The sequence below is a fragment of the Strix uralensis genome, chromosome 1 (assembly GCF_047716275.1).
Source record: "Strix uralensis isolate ZFMK-TIS-50842 chromosome 1, bStrUra1, whole genome shotgun sequence".
In the NCBI taxonomy this organism is placed as follows: domain Eukaryota; kingdom Metazoa; phylum Chordata; class Aves; order Strigiformes; family Strigidae; genus Strix; species Strix uralensis.
Genome location: NC_133972.1, coordinates 17,477,889 through 17,492,884, shown reverse-complemented (window position 1 = coordinate 17,492,884; position 14,996 = coordinate 17,477,889). Strand labels below are relative to the sequence as shown.

At 36.9% G+C, this 14,996-nt stretch overlaps 1 protein-coding gene across 3 annotated transcripts in view; it reads left to right on the top strand.

Annotated features, from left to right (window-relative positions):
- UBP1 (upstream binding protein 1) overlaps positions 1–14,996 on the top strand; it is a 41,791-nt gene that overhangs the window by 17,650 nt on the left and 9,145 nt on the right. Inside the window, exons 4-11 of one of the 3 annotated variants that reach the window (XM_074853758.1) lie at positions 2,335–2,440; positions 3,060–3,166; positions 4,881–5,033; positions 5,186–5,296; positions 5,855–5,962; positions 13,048–13,151; positions 13,970–14,024; positions 14,201–14,291. In XM_074853758.1, coding sequence (XP_074709859.1) covers positions 2,335–2,440; positions 3,060–3,166; positions 4,881–5,033; positions 5,186–5,296; positions 5,855–5,962; positions 13,048–13,151; positions 13,970–14,024; positions 14,201–14,291 — 835 coding nt within the window. Of the gene's footprint in view, positions 1–2,334; positions 2,441–3,059; positions 3,167–4,880; positions 5,034–5,185; positions 5,297–5,854; positions 5,963–13,047; positions 13,152–13,969; positions 14,025–14,197; positions 14,292–14,996 lie in introns of all 3 variants that reach the window. The other 2 variants (XM_074853675.1, XM_074853834.1) reach the window with 2 other exon arrangements.

Genomic DNA, 14,996 nt, shown 5'->3' with positions numbered 1-14,996 from the left:
TCTTCAGGTACCCTTCATGAGGTCTGCAGTCTGATCTGGTTTAAGATGAGGTCAATCTCCACCAAATGTGCCCATGTCTTTCTGCTGAGTAAAAGGAAGCTGTGGTAAAAGTGATCTCATATTTAGGTATCTAAAGTTAGGTGAGAGAAATGTAATCTAGAGACTGTACTTTTTGTGGATTTCTTTTTTTTCTGCTGTCGCTAGATACTTAGTCAGAATGAGTGTGGACCGGTGATGTTTACAAATAAAAAAGTATGAATGTAAATACCCAGTGCATAGAGTACTTGTGTGTGCTGAAGACCAAATTATTTTATGCAAAGCTTAAGATACCTAGTTGTCTATAGATTTGTATCCAACATCTTCTGAGCTGTTTCACTGTCCATTTCAAGTGATTAGGAGTTGTGGAAGGAAGCTAGAGGATCATTTAGAAGGAAGTGAAGGTGTTAGGAGCATGTTTCTTAGTAGGTGTTATGGAAGACACATGAAGCCAACCTGTGATTTTTGCAACAGTGGGATATGGGAGATATATCCATAAGAAAACAGATCTTTCGAATTTTACTGCTTATTGAGCAGTTTGTTCCACAGCTGAGCTCCTTTTCCTAATTCCAGATTCATCTCCTTGTGCTTTAATGTTAGCAGAAGGTACGGTAGATCTCAGTTATTGCATGAAGCATAAGAATGAGGCAGACTGAAAAATGCCCAATTCGTGGTACAAATTATTAAAAGAACTGACGAAGGGGAGGGGTTTGGATTTTTCTTTTAAGCATCTATCAATTTTATCAGATTCTCTGAAAAATCTTATTCAAGTATTGGGAAAGAAGGGAAAAACTTCAGTTGAAGTCACTTTGAAAGTGGTACTGTTGAATACACCAGAACAGTGTGCCTGCGGGAGGCTGAGTCTTTACCTGTCAACTTAGGGCTGTATCATTTGTTAACTTTGGCTTGTATGGTCCTGTGCCTTGATCTGATTTGTCTGTGGGATGCTTGCTCAGAGAGAATTTCAGGACGTGTTAAGCACAAGCATAAAACTGGGATTTGTGAGGTCTGTAATTAAACCTTTTACAACCTGGCGTGTTGGCTTGCTGTAGTAAGCATGGTGACTATTCGCCCCCTTGCTATTTCCTTGTAGCCTCGAGGTGTCTCTGCTCTAATTTTATAGGTTCATATACTGGTGATGAGCGATTTGGTAGGTAGAACCAAAGCAGTGTAAAAGTTGAAAAAAGTAATTTTTATCATAGCAAGGTATTGTAATGCTCTATCAACAAACTTTCCGTTTGGAACACTTGAATACTGGAATCCCAGTACTTTAACAGAGAAGGCATTTCATGTTGGTGAAGGTGGCTGCGGATATTTCCAAGTTCCGAACTTGCCATTTTGCAGTGAAAAAGGAGTGGTATGTTTGTGTGTGTGCATGTACGCACACATGCACATGTGCTTTCTGTTACCTTTGAAATAAAACCAAGGAAATGCAATGTATCTTGAAGAGGCACTTCACTTCAAAGTTCTTGGGTTTTTTGGACACTTTTATCCACTGTTAATACAAGTAAGGCTCTAGACTAATGGAAAAAAATGATGTGAATTTGTCTGTTTTGTTTGTTCAGCAGCAATTACTGTGCACAGTATTTTTCCCCTCTGTATAACAAATTGCTTTGTATGTGCATTCATGCAGCAGAATATGAGTAAGCACACGATTGTACCAGAACTGGTCACAAAAATAGGGATTGTTGGATAGTTGCTTCTAGCTGAATAAAGTTAATCATGTCATAGTATGTTTAGATTAATATTTCAGCTAGAATAGTTTGGAAGTTGTTTTATTACTTCTTGCTATTAACTAAAATCATAGATTTGTTGTACATATGCTTATAAATACTAGAAGGGAATTTTCTGTTAATTTAATTCCTTAAAACTTTCACCAACAATTCACAGAATTCCCAGTGAAAAAAACGGTCAAACTATATTCGCTGTTTTTCAGAATAAATGAAGTCTTTTGTGTTTGTTTTCTAAAGTAAGTTGGTGTTGCCTACACAGTGCTGGTGCTATGCTGTCACTGTTGCTCAGTTCACTGCATGTAGTTCATAGTGACCTTTAGAATATGCAATCAGATGTAATTCTCTTTTGCATTTTTACCACATTTTCAAATATCTCCTGCTGCTCAGTTCTGTTCCTGTGTTCTGGAGTATTTTGGTATACTGATGGTTGCCAAATCTTTTTCTGTAAATTCATATCTGTTGGCACTGTGGCTATTTTGGAATATTTGAGTGCTTTATCTGCAGGCTGTTTCTAAACATACAGTAACTTTGTGGCTCACCAGATGCTTGTTTTCTTCTTTGTTAGAGTATTATAAGAGTCGTGTTCCATGACAGAAGGTTGCAATATACAGAGCACCAGCAGCTAGAAGGTTGGAAGTGGAACCGCCCTGGGGACAGACTTCTCGACTTAGGTATAACTGTTTCTATCTGTTGCCACTGTATGAAATTCAGTTTCTAAATTTAAATTGATCATGGCCACATTTATGCTAGGACTGGTGAAAAAACACAGACCAGTTTTCTGTATGGTGCTTTGTCATAACGGGTATTTTGAATATAAATGTTTTTACCGCTTTCACATTCCTCTAAAACCTTTAAGTGCTACAGAAGTACGATAGCAACTCTGCAACCTTACACATTTAGTAATCTTTCTAATGTTGATTACTAAATGTTACAGTGATTAGAAGAACGCAGACAAAAATAACTTTCTCTGGTAGATTGTGGAAATGGTGCCAACATGGTTTCTGTATTTTGCATAACTTGATCATTTTTGGTGCGGGGGGGGTGGGGGGGGGGGGTGGGGGGTGTGGATAAAAAAACACACCCCCAAACCCTGAGCACTCTGTATGTTGAATCTACTAAGATTCTTCAGATCAGTCCTAAGAAACCGTTTCTGGGCTTATGGTCAAGCCAGCAAAGCCCACATTTTTCCACCGTACCTGTGTTTGCTGATGGTAACCTTATGTTAAAATTTATTTGTAGCGTTTTCTTGGAATATGATTATTTTGAAATATATACTACTTATTTTAATAGATATTCCAATGTCTGTTGGAGTCATTGATATCAAGACAAATCCAAGCCAGCTCAATGCAGTTGAATTTTTGTGGGATCCAACAAAATGTACATCTGCTTTTATTCAGGTTTGAAACTTTACTTGACTGGATGTCTGTGTTTGGTGCCTTTCAGGTCACAAACAGTAGTATATTTGCACTCTGAAGCTTCTCAGTTTCTTATTTGTGGGATAGCCATTAATTACTAGCTTTGTGAAAAACACAGGTTCTTAGTTCTATAAAGGTCCCTAGTTAGGTTTTTCAACTTGATTTGGGTTTATAAAAGCATCTTCTAAAAACAATTTAAATAAAAGGCTTTCAGAAAACTCTTTGAAGAAAGCTGTCATGGTTAAAATATTTAGTTATCTGGGGTGTTAGAATTAATTTATATCCCTCTAAATAACTGTCACTACAACTTTTTTTTTCGTTGAGAGACCCACTCTCCTAGTGGTGAGCTTCAGCAGAGGCTTGGCTTGAGGGTACCAAATGAAAAATAATGTGCTACAAAGAGAGTTTTAAATCAGACATTCAAAGATGCTTCTTACTATGTCAGTAGGCTTCGTTGTAGTAGGATTTTTATTATTTATGTATTTGATATTCAGGGCTTTCTTTGGAAATTACTTAGAATGTTCAGTTTTGCGTTGGAATTTTTAGCTTACTTATGTCTCAGATCTATTTTTATTATGAAAAGGTATAGGTGTAAAGTTTGAGGTGGCAGTGTTTCTTACTGAGGCTGCCAAAATAGTTTAAATTCCATGTTGTCAGTAAATTAACTTTGATCTAGTACAATTGAAGACATTTTTTCCTAGTAAGAATTACATAATTACTAAAACATAGTCTCCTTGAAGAGGTGTGAGATAAACTATTGAATAGTTTTGTTTATGCACTTCCTTAGAAGAAGTGATAATAGGCTGACTGAAAATGGAACTGATTCTTGTTAGGCAAGTATAGTTCATGTATTCTAAAAGCTCCAGAACACAGTATAGTGCACTGATGACATGCTTAAAGCTTCAGTTTCCAGTCTGTGGGTCTCTGTTGTTGATGGCCATAGGAAATAAAAAGATAGTGTTGTAGTCACCGAGAGTGCAAGGTGTCCATGGTGCTTGGCTTGCTTAAAGTTCCGTAAGGAAGCAAAAGAAATTGGGAGCACTGTCCAGTGAGATTCATCCTAACTCTGTTACACCGGTTTTCTGCTTAGATATCTTTTAGGAGTACTTCTGGCTTACAAATCCAGTTTTCTTTCTGATGTAGCACTTGAGGCCATTACATACTGATTAAAAAGTCTGCTTGACTTTTAATAGGAAGTTGGGCATATTTGAAAATACCCTGATTTCACATGAGGTTAAAAACTCTTCCAGTCAGTGACCTTCTATAGCTTTGGTAATATTTATTGCAAGTAACTCTGAAGTTTATTCTAGCTATAATGCATTGAACAGTAGTATCTTGAAAATGTTTGTGCTGTATTCATGGTACATACAGTTGTCATCCATGTACATTTTTCTTAAGATCCAACAAGATCTCATTTAATAAAAATCTGTAATGACTTTTGCTTTTTGGAGAGATTTTGGTGACATGCTTGCTTGTTTCCCCTCTTCCCTGTCAGCTCAAGTACAGTGTTTTTGGCTTCATTTGCATGTGGGCATGAAAAGGAATGAAACATCAGTTATGCAGTGTGGTCCTGGGATAGGCTGAGTAATTTGTTACTTGTCCTTAGAAAATGTATATGATGCTGGTAACACATAGTAAGATTCATGTCTAGAATACTTCTGAGGGTCCTTTTTGTTTGGTGGTTGGTTTTTTTCAGGTACATTGTATCAGCACTGAATTTACCCCTCGCAAACATGGAGGAGAAAAAGGAGTTCCTTTTAGGATTCAGGTTGACACTTTTAAACAGACTGAAAACGGAGAGTACACAGATCATCTGCATTCAGCCAGCTGTCAGATCAAAGTTTTTAAGGTAACAGTAGAAAACGGATCCTTAATAAGTCTCTCAGAAGCTCTTATAAAGATGGGGACATCTTTATATTACTGCTTGACTTCTGAGATCAGATTTCAATTATAAAACCATTTTCCACTTGTGTTCTTGTTCATGTAACTGTTCATTTTTAGCCAAAAGGAGCAGACAGGAAACAGAAAACAGACAGAGAAAAGATGGAAAAGCGAACTGCACATGAAAAAGAAAAGTATCAGCCTTCATATGACACCACAGTTCTTACAGAGGTAACAAAACAGAATTGTATCTGCTGACTGAGGAGAAAATACATAGATACAGCATATTACTTAGCTGCAGTCTTGGAAGGGTTGGGGAAGAGTTATTCTACACATAGATAAGCTTTTTATTTGTCAAACTTTTCCAGTGAACAGCAACATTAAATTTTAAGATTTTGTTCAGTAAACTTTCATTTAGATACTTGATAGATGCTTGTATTAAAACACAGTAAGATTGAACACTATTTGACTGACTGTACTGAACCCTAGAGCAAGTTTTTTGGTACAGATCTAAAAACCTTGTAGCTGAAAAGAAAAAAACAAAAAAACACAAAAAGAGGGGGGAATCTAGAATTTAATTATCTGCCAAATTTGAGCTTCAGAGTCTGTTTTTTGGAGATTACTGGATTAAGGCCAGAGCCTCAGTAGGTTTTTGCATTTTCTTTTTATTTAAACATCAGTGAGTTCTATGCACTTTTCTAAAGATTTCACAAGTTTTTAAAAGGCTTTTAGATCTTTCCTCACTGTATAATGAAAAGAAATTGATCCAAATCTTTGGTGTTTGTCCAGATGAGGCTTGAGCCTATAATTGAAGATGCAGTTGAACATGAGCAGAAAAAGTCCAGCAAGCGGACTTTGCCAGCAGACTACGGTGATTCTCTGGCAAAGCGAGGCAGTGTAAGGGACTTCTGCTTACCTTTTCATTGTGCAAGATACCTTGTGCAGTGTTAGATATAGGAGAAACTTCCATTATATAAAGTAAAAATATTTTGATTGCTGTGTCGTAATTTTACTCACTTTTATGTATACCAATTACTCCATGTTTGTTTTCAGCAAAGGAATCCTTCCTAAATCTAACACTTAAACTGTTGCAGAGGGACTGTGTAACTTTTAAGTCAAGAGCTTTCCGCTTATGCGACTTTAAATGAAATAGCTTTTTGCTTTCCTGTATATGTGTAATTAGTGGAAGTAAGAACAGTGAAATTTAGTGTGTTGTTCCGTATTTGTACTTACATTCAGTATAAGTTTCCATGTACATCAGTATTTTTAAAACATCCTGTAGTGTTGCAGGTGGTTGATTGTTAGTTACTGATTTTTTCCTTTAGCCATCCACATATTGTGCTCCAAGCAGGTTTAATGCAGTTCAGAAGAGTCAGCACATCTTTATATGTGTGTGCTAACCCTGTATGTGCCCCCCAAAATTAATCTAACATACATCCTGTGCACTCTTCCTGTCAAGGGTTAGCATTTTAGGTTTCTTAAATGCTGTTTCTTAAGGTGAATATCATTGAGACCTTACACTTTTCAGATGAGAAACAGTCCTGCATCTTCCATTTGGCAAGTTTAAATGTCAATTAATAATGTGACTATGGAAGACAATGATTTGACTGTTCTTTGAACAGGCATATTGTGCTGACAGCTGTTTCCCAGCAGCACTTAGGCACTGACTGTCTGACTCTCGTCCCTCAGACATTATTTAGTCTGTATTTATGATCTGTGAAAGTGATGTATAAGGTTTAGGTTATAAAATATTTCAAGCGTATGCCTTTTGTTGTTTGTAAACCATGTAACTGGGTGGGAGGGAACAAGCAATATTAAGTCAGATGGGTTCTTTGGAGGATTTTTTTTTTTGCCCCCTGAAACTATTGTAAAGCACTGAGCTGTCTGAATTTGCTGTCTGCTATTCTTCGTTGTTGTTTTTCTTTTAAGATGCACCTTTCGGATTCTTTGGCAGCGCAGACATTCTTTCATTTGTTCCAGATGGCCCTGGGGGGGAGGTACAGACAGGAGAAACTCGGATTTTGTCACTTTCACTTACAAAGCATGTCTAAAGCATCCTTTGATGAAACTGGTCCTTGGAGGGATTTCTACTTTTTTTTGCCCCCCCCCCCTTTTCTTTCTGTTGTTATAAGTACTTCATTGAATGATTGTTGCCTATAGGAAGAATAATAGGAAAAGGTATTCTTAAAAGGTAATGACAAATCCCTTGCCCAGAGTAGGACAAACTGTAGCCAAATGGTACCTGAAACTTGTCTAACCTCTTCTTAACTGAATAATCTCTTGAAATACTAAGCCACTATGAATGGGAGCATTACCTTAATTGTAGTGAAGAAAAATTGAGATAGGACGGGTAGTACTGGACTTCTAGTGCCTTTCCCAAAGCACACAAAGGATAGTGTGTGTGTGTGCGTGTGTGTTTATGTTTGTCTTCACTTCTTGCTTGGGATGAAAGATGACCCACAGGCTATTTTGCAATAACAACTATGTACAGCTTTTCAGTTCTCTTAATTGTGCAGCTGCCTATTCCTGTTTTGAATTTGCCCTTAATAAAATGCTCTATTGAGATCATTTGTTCAGTTTGTTTGAAACCATTTTGAATTTCATTCCTGTAGGATGAAATGCTTTCAGCCCTGCTAAATTGGTATCATCTGCAGATTTAACACATAACGTGTTCCATCATGACGATGATTTTTATCATTAGCAAAACTATTAGAAATCACCAAATAAAAAATACCATGAAACACTATTTTTGCTGTATGCATAGTCAAACTTTGGTAAGCAGTCATTAAGTACCATTTTAACTATATAAGTTGAGTGTACGACTTGTTTGCTTGATCTAGAAAAGGAATGTGATCTACAGCTCGAAGGCCAACTCGGCCTTTTTCTCTTGTCACCAGACAGGCTTATTCTTGTGGGCCTTGTAAATACGGACAGGGGATGATGCATGTCTCTACTTAAAGCTATTCTGTCCCTGCAAATCTGCCTTCCCAGATGTAGCCATCAGAAGGTCTGGCTGTTAGCACTTACCTCGTGTGTGCAGATCAGATGTACCATATGTGCAGCACAGTTGTCACAGAGGGGCTTACACACAAAAACTGACGACCTGTTTCCCTACATTTAAGTATGGGAATTGACGCTGTTTTACATACTATGTCTTTGTATATGATGGATCTTGTACTTTGCCTGTCCTAGGAACTGTAGCTCCATTAGAGAAGGAAAACAGGATTGTTTGGAGTGTGTTTTTCTCGATGAAGTCGGGAATGCTGGCTATTATTTAGTCAGTGCTGCTTCATAGATGCCCAGAAATAGTTTTCTGTTATCTTTTCTTGAATTCCAGAAATTTAGGTTGATCAAATCTATAGTTGTCTTCCTTTTTAAAGCTGGGTATTGTTATCTTCCTCCTACACCTCACCTATTACATAGGCTGTCTTTCTGGTTCCTTGCTTTTTGCATCTCATTTCGTATGTTGGCTTTTTTATTTGGCCCTTCCAAGATTCTGCTGTTCCATTTGCTGCATATTTCTAATTTTGTTTCTTTTTTTTTTTTTTCCCCCCTGTATGATTTCTTCCACTATCTGATTTGGACAGACTGGTTTCTTACTGTGCTTCCTTCAGGAAACATTGAACCTAATATCTCTTCTTTCCGCTTTAAGTCGTATGGGATTCTAACACAATTGACAAAGAGTTTGGTGAAGCTTCCTTTCTGAATGGTCATTCTGCTCTGCTCTTCTCCTGTCCTAAGAACCAGAGATTTTTTCCTAATTACCATCACCCATCTTTTCCTTCTCATTCATTTTCATAAGAATGCCATCTAGATATGCTTTTCCATTACTCCTTTTTATTTACCTGATGCTTCAAAACTCAGTGCATTCACTGCAATTTCTGCAGTATTTATCTCAGTATTTTCCAAATGGACAGACACATAGTTAAACTGCTTATTAAGACACTTTACTCCTATGGAGCCTTGACTACTTCTGTAGAGATAAAAGGCTACAAATGTAATGCTGCCTTCTGGACCTTGGAGTCCAGGTGACCTTCATCCAAGGGCCATTTGGTGAAGGAGGCACTTTATTTTTTCCTCTCTTCCAAATATATAGAAGCTAGAGCTTAATCTAAGGATGAAGAGGAAAAAATCCCACCAGATTCTTGCTTTGAATTTGAAAAAGCAGACACATTTGTATTATGATAGTTGGGTCTTTACACTTTTTTCTGTCACAGTATCTTGTTTGATTTTTATATTTGTATTGTATTATATGTTACAAGCTAGAATATATAAAAGTACAGTTTCATTAAACTTGGTCAAATGGTCATTTTTTGCAGATAGAGCTGATTATAGGGCACATGGAAGTTAGAAGACTTCCAGGTACAGACCTTGAAATAAATTGGAACATTAAGTTTTGGACATGAAAGATTGGTGCAGAAATTAAATATTTTCTGTAAGCGGCTTAAATTTAGAACATAAAACCTTCTAGAGGCTATATGAGTCAGAAAGTGGAGCTAGAGCAAAACTATTTTAGCAACGTAAGCATATAGTATTTCTTTGTTTCTCCTTACACCTGTACTTCATACTGCAGTGTCAGTAGTATACAGGATGTGTAATGTGGGTGACTTCGCATTTTGGGAGTAACTCCTTCTGCTCTCACAACAATTAGGTCTATATGTGCAGAAGTTTTTTGCTTTTGCCAGCAACAACTTCTGTTGTTTGGGCAAGAACCCCGTGTTTTACAGGTTTATTGAAAAAGCTGTATACCATGTATAATAATATTGCTGCTTTCTTCTCTAGAGATGATGCTGTGTGCCCAAGTATAATTTGGAGAACAAATTAGACTTACTATATTTTGGTTTTGTGTTTATTTGCTATTTGAATATAGTATGGAGTTCTTTGCCAAAGTTCAGTTTTAGTCTCTTGTAAAGCATGATTTGGTGTAGATTCAGGTAGATTGGTAGTAGGAAGGGAAATGGCATTAAATAATGGCTTAGAATAAGTTGCGATTTTTGCAATTCTTCATAAGTTAGGAAGTTTAAATGATACATATTCTGAATCTGAAAAGACATACTTAGAAAGATTTCCTGTCTTCTTGCCTTTTAACTCAAGTAAAACCATTCATCAATACTTTATGACTTCATTCATGGCCTATGAAGAAGGATGTTAAAGATCTGAAACCAAAATAGTTTTCTACTTCTCAAGAATTAATCAGTGTTCGGAAATAAGACATAATTTCTGGAGTACAGTTGTATCAGTAGTATTGTATCAGTGTACTAGTAATGGAGGGCAGTTAGTCTTGACACCTCAAAAACATCATCTTTGGAAATGCACCAGTATATGTTTGTTATTCATTATACAGGTAAAGATATAATGCCAATCTTTTTTCTGTGCTGTGATGGCTTTTTGCAGAGTTGGATGCTTCCTTGTGACAGGGTGGCATCTTTCTCTTAATTTTACATCTAGTGGCCAGGAACTCTAGTAATTGTATTAGCTTGCTGAATGTCCTTTGGTTAACTCAGTGTTGGGCTTAAGAATATAAGAAATAGCCCGACCGATCAGACCACAAGTCTGTGAAGTCCAGTGTTCTGTCCCTGGCAGTGGCAACTGCAGATGCTGTTTCAGGGAAGTCACGTAATGCAGGATGTTAGCAAGCACACCCCTGCTTAGTCTTTTTAGTGTTAATGGATTTTGATGCTCGGGAATTTGTCTAAGGTGAAGCTGGTGGGTTTGTGAAGTGTGGGTGAGTTGCGTATGTGAGTGATGAGGAAAGCATAAGCAGCTTGGGTTAATTGCTAGAAGACACTTGAAGAATATATGCTGTTGCTTTGGTTGGGTTTTGGGTGGTTTTTTTCTTTTTTTTTTTTTTTTTATTTTAATGCTAGGCTTCATTGTTCCTTGAACCTTTCAGAATTAAGTATCTTGATGCTCAAATACTTATTTTTCCCTCCACAACCTGTAAGACAGAAGAAAGAACTGAGCCAATGGGCATGTTGCAGTAGTGTTGTAATTACTACTCCTTTTTTTTTTTTTTTCAACCAGCTGATTCAGTCTCAGTGGATTGTTAGTAACATTTTTGCTGGAAGAGGAGACAAGCTAGGAAAGTGTGTTTATAGAAGAAAGGCTACTTGCTTTGTGTTGGGATTTTCTATTTCTAAATATTTCATATGTGTTTCTTCCTGCATTTAAACTCAGAGTTCTGTTGTGAACAACTTCAGCTGGGTTTGAAGGACAGAAACATTAACTGAAGTACGTGCCTTGGGAATGGTGCAAAAGCTGTTCTCTGACACCAGTGCATTCTTCCCTGCCCCTGTAAAGATATGTAGAACAGAATCTTGTAATGGAATAGTGGCTAAGGATGTACAGCTTGCACCTGTGTGTCCAGATAAACATCTTGCATGAAAATTTAGGGAGAGAGTGTCAGAAAATAAAAAGGAAATAAATTATGCTTTCAAAATATTTCAGAAGAACAAAGTTGACGTTATTACGTTGAGCTTTCATTTTGAAATGATGGCTTTGGACCACATAATTGGGGAATGAACGCCTCTTTTAACTACCTGTTGTAATACAACATCTTTGAGATTAACATTAAAATGAGCTTGAGAAGAGAAACAACAGATGAGAATATACAGAATAGGTGGAAGAGTGGCTAACACTAGAAGGTCCTAGAAGAGCATGCTTTGTGGGGATGGCACTGTAGTCTGAAGGGTGGTGTTGACTATGGATTTGAAGTCAGTGTGCACACAGTGGCTAGCAAAAATGATCTGAATCAAATCTCAGACAGATGAAGAATTTTCCTAACTGTTAAGCTACTGGCATGCAAGACTAATCTTTTAAAATTGTGTGTGCCATACTGGGGAACTTGCAGTCTTACTCTGACGAGTGAAGAAGAGTCTGGCATAGAAATGTTGTTAACTGTTTTACAGAAGATTGCAGCTGGTATTATGCTTATTTACTATTTCCCCTGGATAGTGAAAAGGTCTTTCAACTAAAAAGTGTGGAAACATGTTTTCATTAATATTAGGTCATACTTGTTCCCCTCCCTCCTCTTCCCCCCCACAAGGCTATGATATAACTCTGGAAATTTCCTTACAGGGTATTTAGCTGGTGCATGATAAGTATATCAGAAATCTTTGTTGTTTTAACAGGCATGGTCTTAGCTTACTTTATCTTGGGCCACTTTCTTGTTTTAATCCTGTCTGTTTGTCTTTGAACATACCAAAATCTGTTTGGTTTTTATTTTTCTTTTTCTTTAAAATACTGGATTTGCAATGGTATTGGAAACACTAAAAACTCGTCTCATTTTGAAGCGCTTTATCATGATGGTTTAAAAAAATATGCAAAAAAGACTGACTAAATTGCACAGCTGGCTCATCATATACTTGTGATGACTTAAATTTGTGTATAAAAATTCCAGTTTGCCAAGCAGTTTAGAGAAAGCAGTACATGTAAGCATCATTTTAGTTCTGCAGTAAATGAATAAAAGTTTTCAATTCACAAAATTTCTACTGAAAATTCCATTTGTATTTAATCGCTGTTAGGGAGATACATTAAATTTATCCACAAGGTGAAATCTAGCTTCATAGTTTTACTTACTATTGCTGAACACCTATTGTTAAGTCATGATAGCTGCAGTTTAAACAACCTCTTCATCCCTTTTAGGATGAAATGCGTTTTTTCAGCAGATGGCTTGGGGTGGGTTGGTTGGTTTGTTTTAAACTGACTAACCTGTACAGGTCTTCTATCAGTTTCCCCACTAATACCTTCATTTTGTTAACAGAAGACAGTATAAATAGGAGTCTTCATGAAAGAACAAGATAAACCAAAACTGATTTTTACCTGGAGTATCTGCATGTAATGTGTGGGATGGAGGGAATCTCGATTTGGAATTACAAATCAAAATTCTCTGTGGATAAAAGCCCAGCTTTAAATGAAAGAAGTGTGTATCTGTAAAAAATGTATTGTCAAGAGAAAATTAAGTTTTAATTCTTTATCTTCAGTGCTCACCATGGCCTGATACTCCTACAACATTTGTAAACAACAGTCCTACTCCTGCTCCAACTTTTACCTCTGCTCAACATAATACTTACAGTGTCCCAGACAGGTAGGTTTCTTTTCTGTACCCTAATTAAAGATAACGTTTTAAAATCAGGCTTATTCAAAAGCATTTTCTGAGTAAATGCAACTGTTTCCTGGTTCCACTGGGAATTGAGAGATTGTTCTGACCCTATGTATTTATTTTAGAGTTTGACACTTGGATCATGTGATTCAATTATAATGTAATTACTTCTAGTTCAGCATTTTTCTTTCTTACTATACATTGCTGAAAACTCTTCTTGTCCTTTGTCATCTAACAAATACTTTACTTTTTAACTATTGTAATTTAGTCTTTGTTTATGGAACCTAGCTGTTTTCAGAAAGAGCAGTCTTCATTCCCCTCATACACAGTTAATATAATTTGCAAGGAAAAAACCCAATAGTAATCTTACGAGCTTTTCAACAGAAATTGTATTGGTAAAAACATTTTGTATTGAAGCATTAATTAAACCACTGTAATCAAACTTGGGTGATCAAGGAATGATTTACAGTGGTATTGTCTGGTCTATACACTTTTGTCTGCCTTGTATTTTACTACGTCTTTCTCAGCTACCCTTTAAGACAGTGAAGTGGCCATATAACCTCCTGAGAGTGTTGGTAAAGCTGCTTCTCCAGTTGAGAAGGAATACACAGAATAGAAACCAGATTACTTGCATATTGAAGTGTGATGATCTTACTCTTGAGTTTAAGTTTCACTTGTGCAGCATTTAATTTGTCTTTCAACAGTGATATTTATTGTTTTGGGAATTTCAGGTTTTCAGCAGTGCTTAAATACTTTGCTTAATAAAATTCTAGTAATACTATTATTTTCTTTTTAATCTGTAGCAATTCTTCCTCCCCAAATCATCAAGGAGATGGAACTTCTCAAGGGTCTGGAGATGTGAGTGTTTGCTTTCTGATATTGATCATGGCTATAATTGTGTCAGAACGTTTGATTTATACATACCTTGATATTAATAGGTACTGAGGAAGTGTTTAACTGAGGGAGATTATTTTAATGGTTTTGGGGGGTTTTTTAATCCAAATTATCATGTCCAATTTTGTTTCTTACAGCAGCTTCATCCTTCAGCCACAATCCAGGAAACTCAGCAATGGTTGCTCAAGCATAGGTTCTCTACCTATACAAGACTCTTTTCAAATTTCTCAGGTATCTGTACTTTACTTTTTTATTTAGAGTCTTTCTTTGTGTTAGTGAGCAAGTTTTGTGTGGGAAAATAATTCTGGAAAAACAATATGGCATCAATATTTATTGTAATTTACTAATTCGCTTATTAAATGTTCAGTTTGCACTGGAAGGCATTTTTTTTCTAGGTTTTTTTGCACAAATTCACCCTAACACCCAAAAGTGAAGCTAGGTTCTTTTTTGCTGACAGTGGTTCACAAAATCATTTTAACCTTGATTAGTCCTGTCATGGTTTAAACCTGGCTGGCAGTCACACACCACGCAGCCGCTCGCTCACCGGGGAGTCAGGGAGAGAACTGGAGGGGTCAGGGTAAGGAGACGTAGAGGTTGCAATAAAAACAATTTAATAATTGAAATAAGAGAAAAGAAAAAAATAATAATAGTAATAATGGAAAATACAAACAAGTAATGTGCAATCTGATTGCTCGCCACCAAGGCCCAGCCCGTTCCCAGCTAGCGATCCCAGAGAAGACAGAATCCTGAAACCACAATCCCAGAAGCAAGAGTGCGCTTCATGATCTACCCTCACCCAGATATTGGGCATGACCTTATATGACACGGAACATCCCTTTGGCCAGTTTGGGTCTGTTGCTCTGGCCGTGCTCCCTCCCAGCTTCTTGTGCACCTGCACACTGGCAGGACATGGGGAGTTGAAAAGTCCTGGATTTC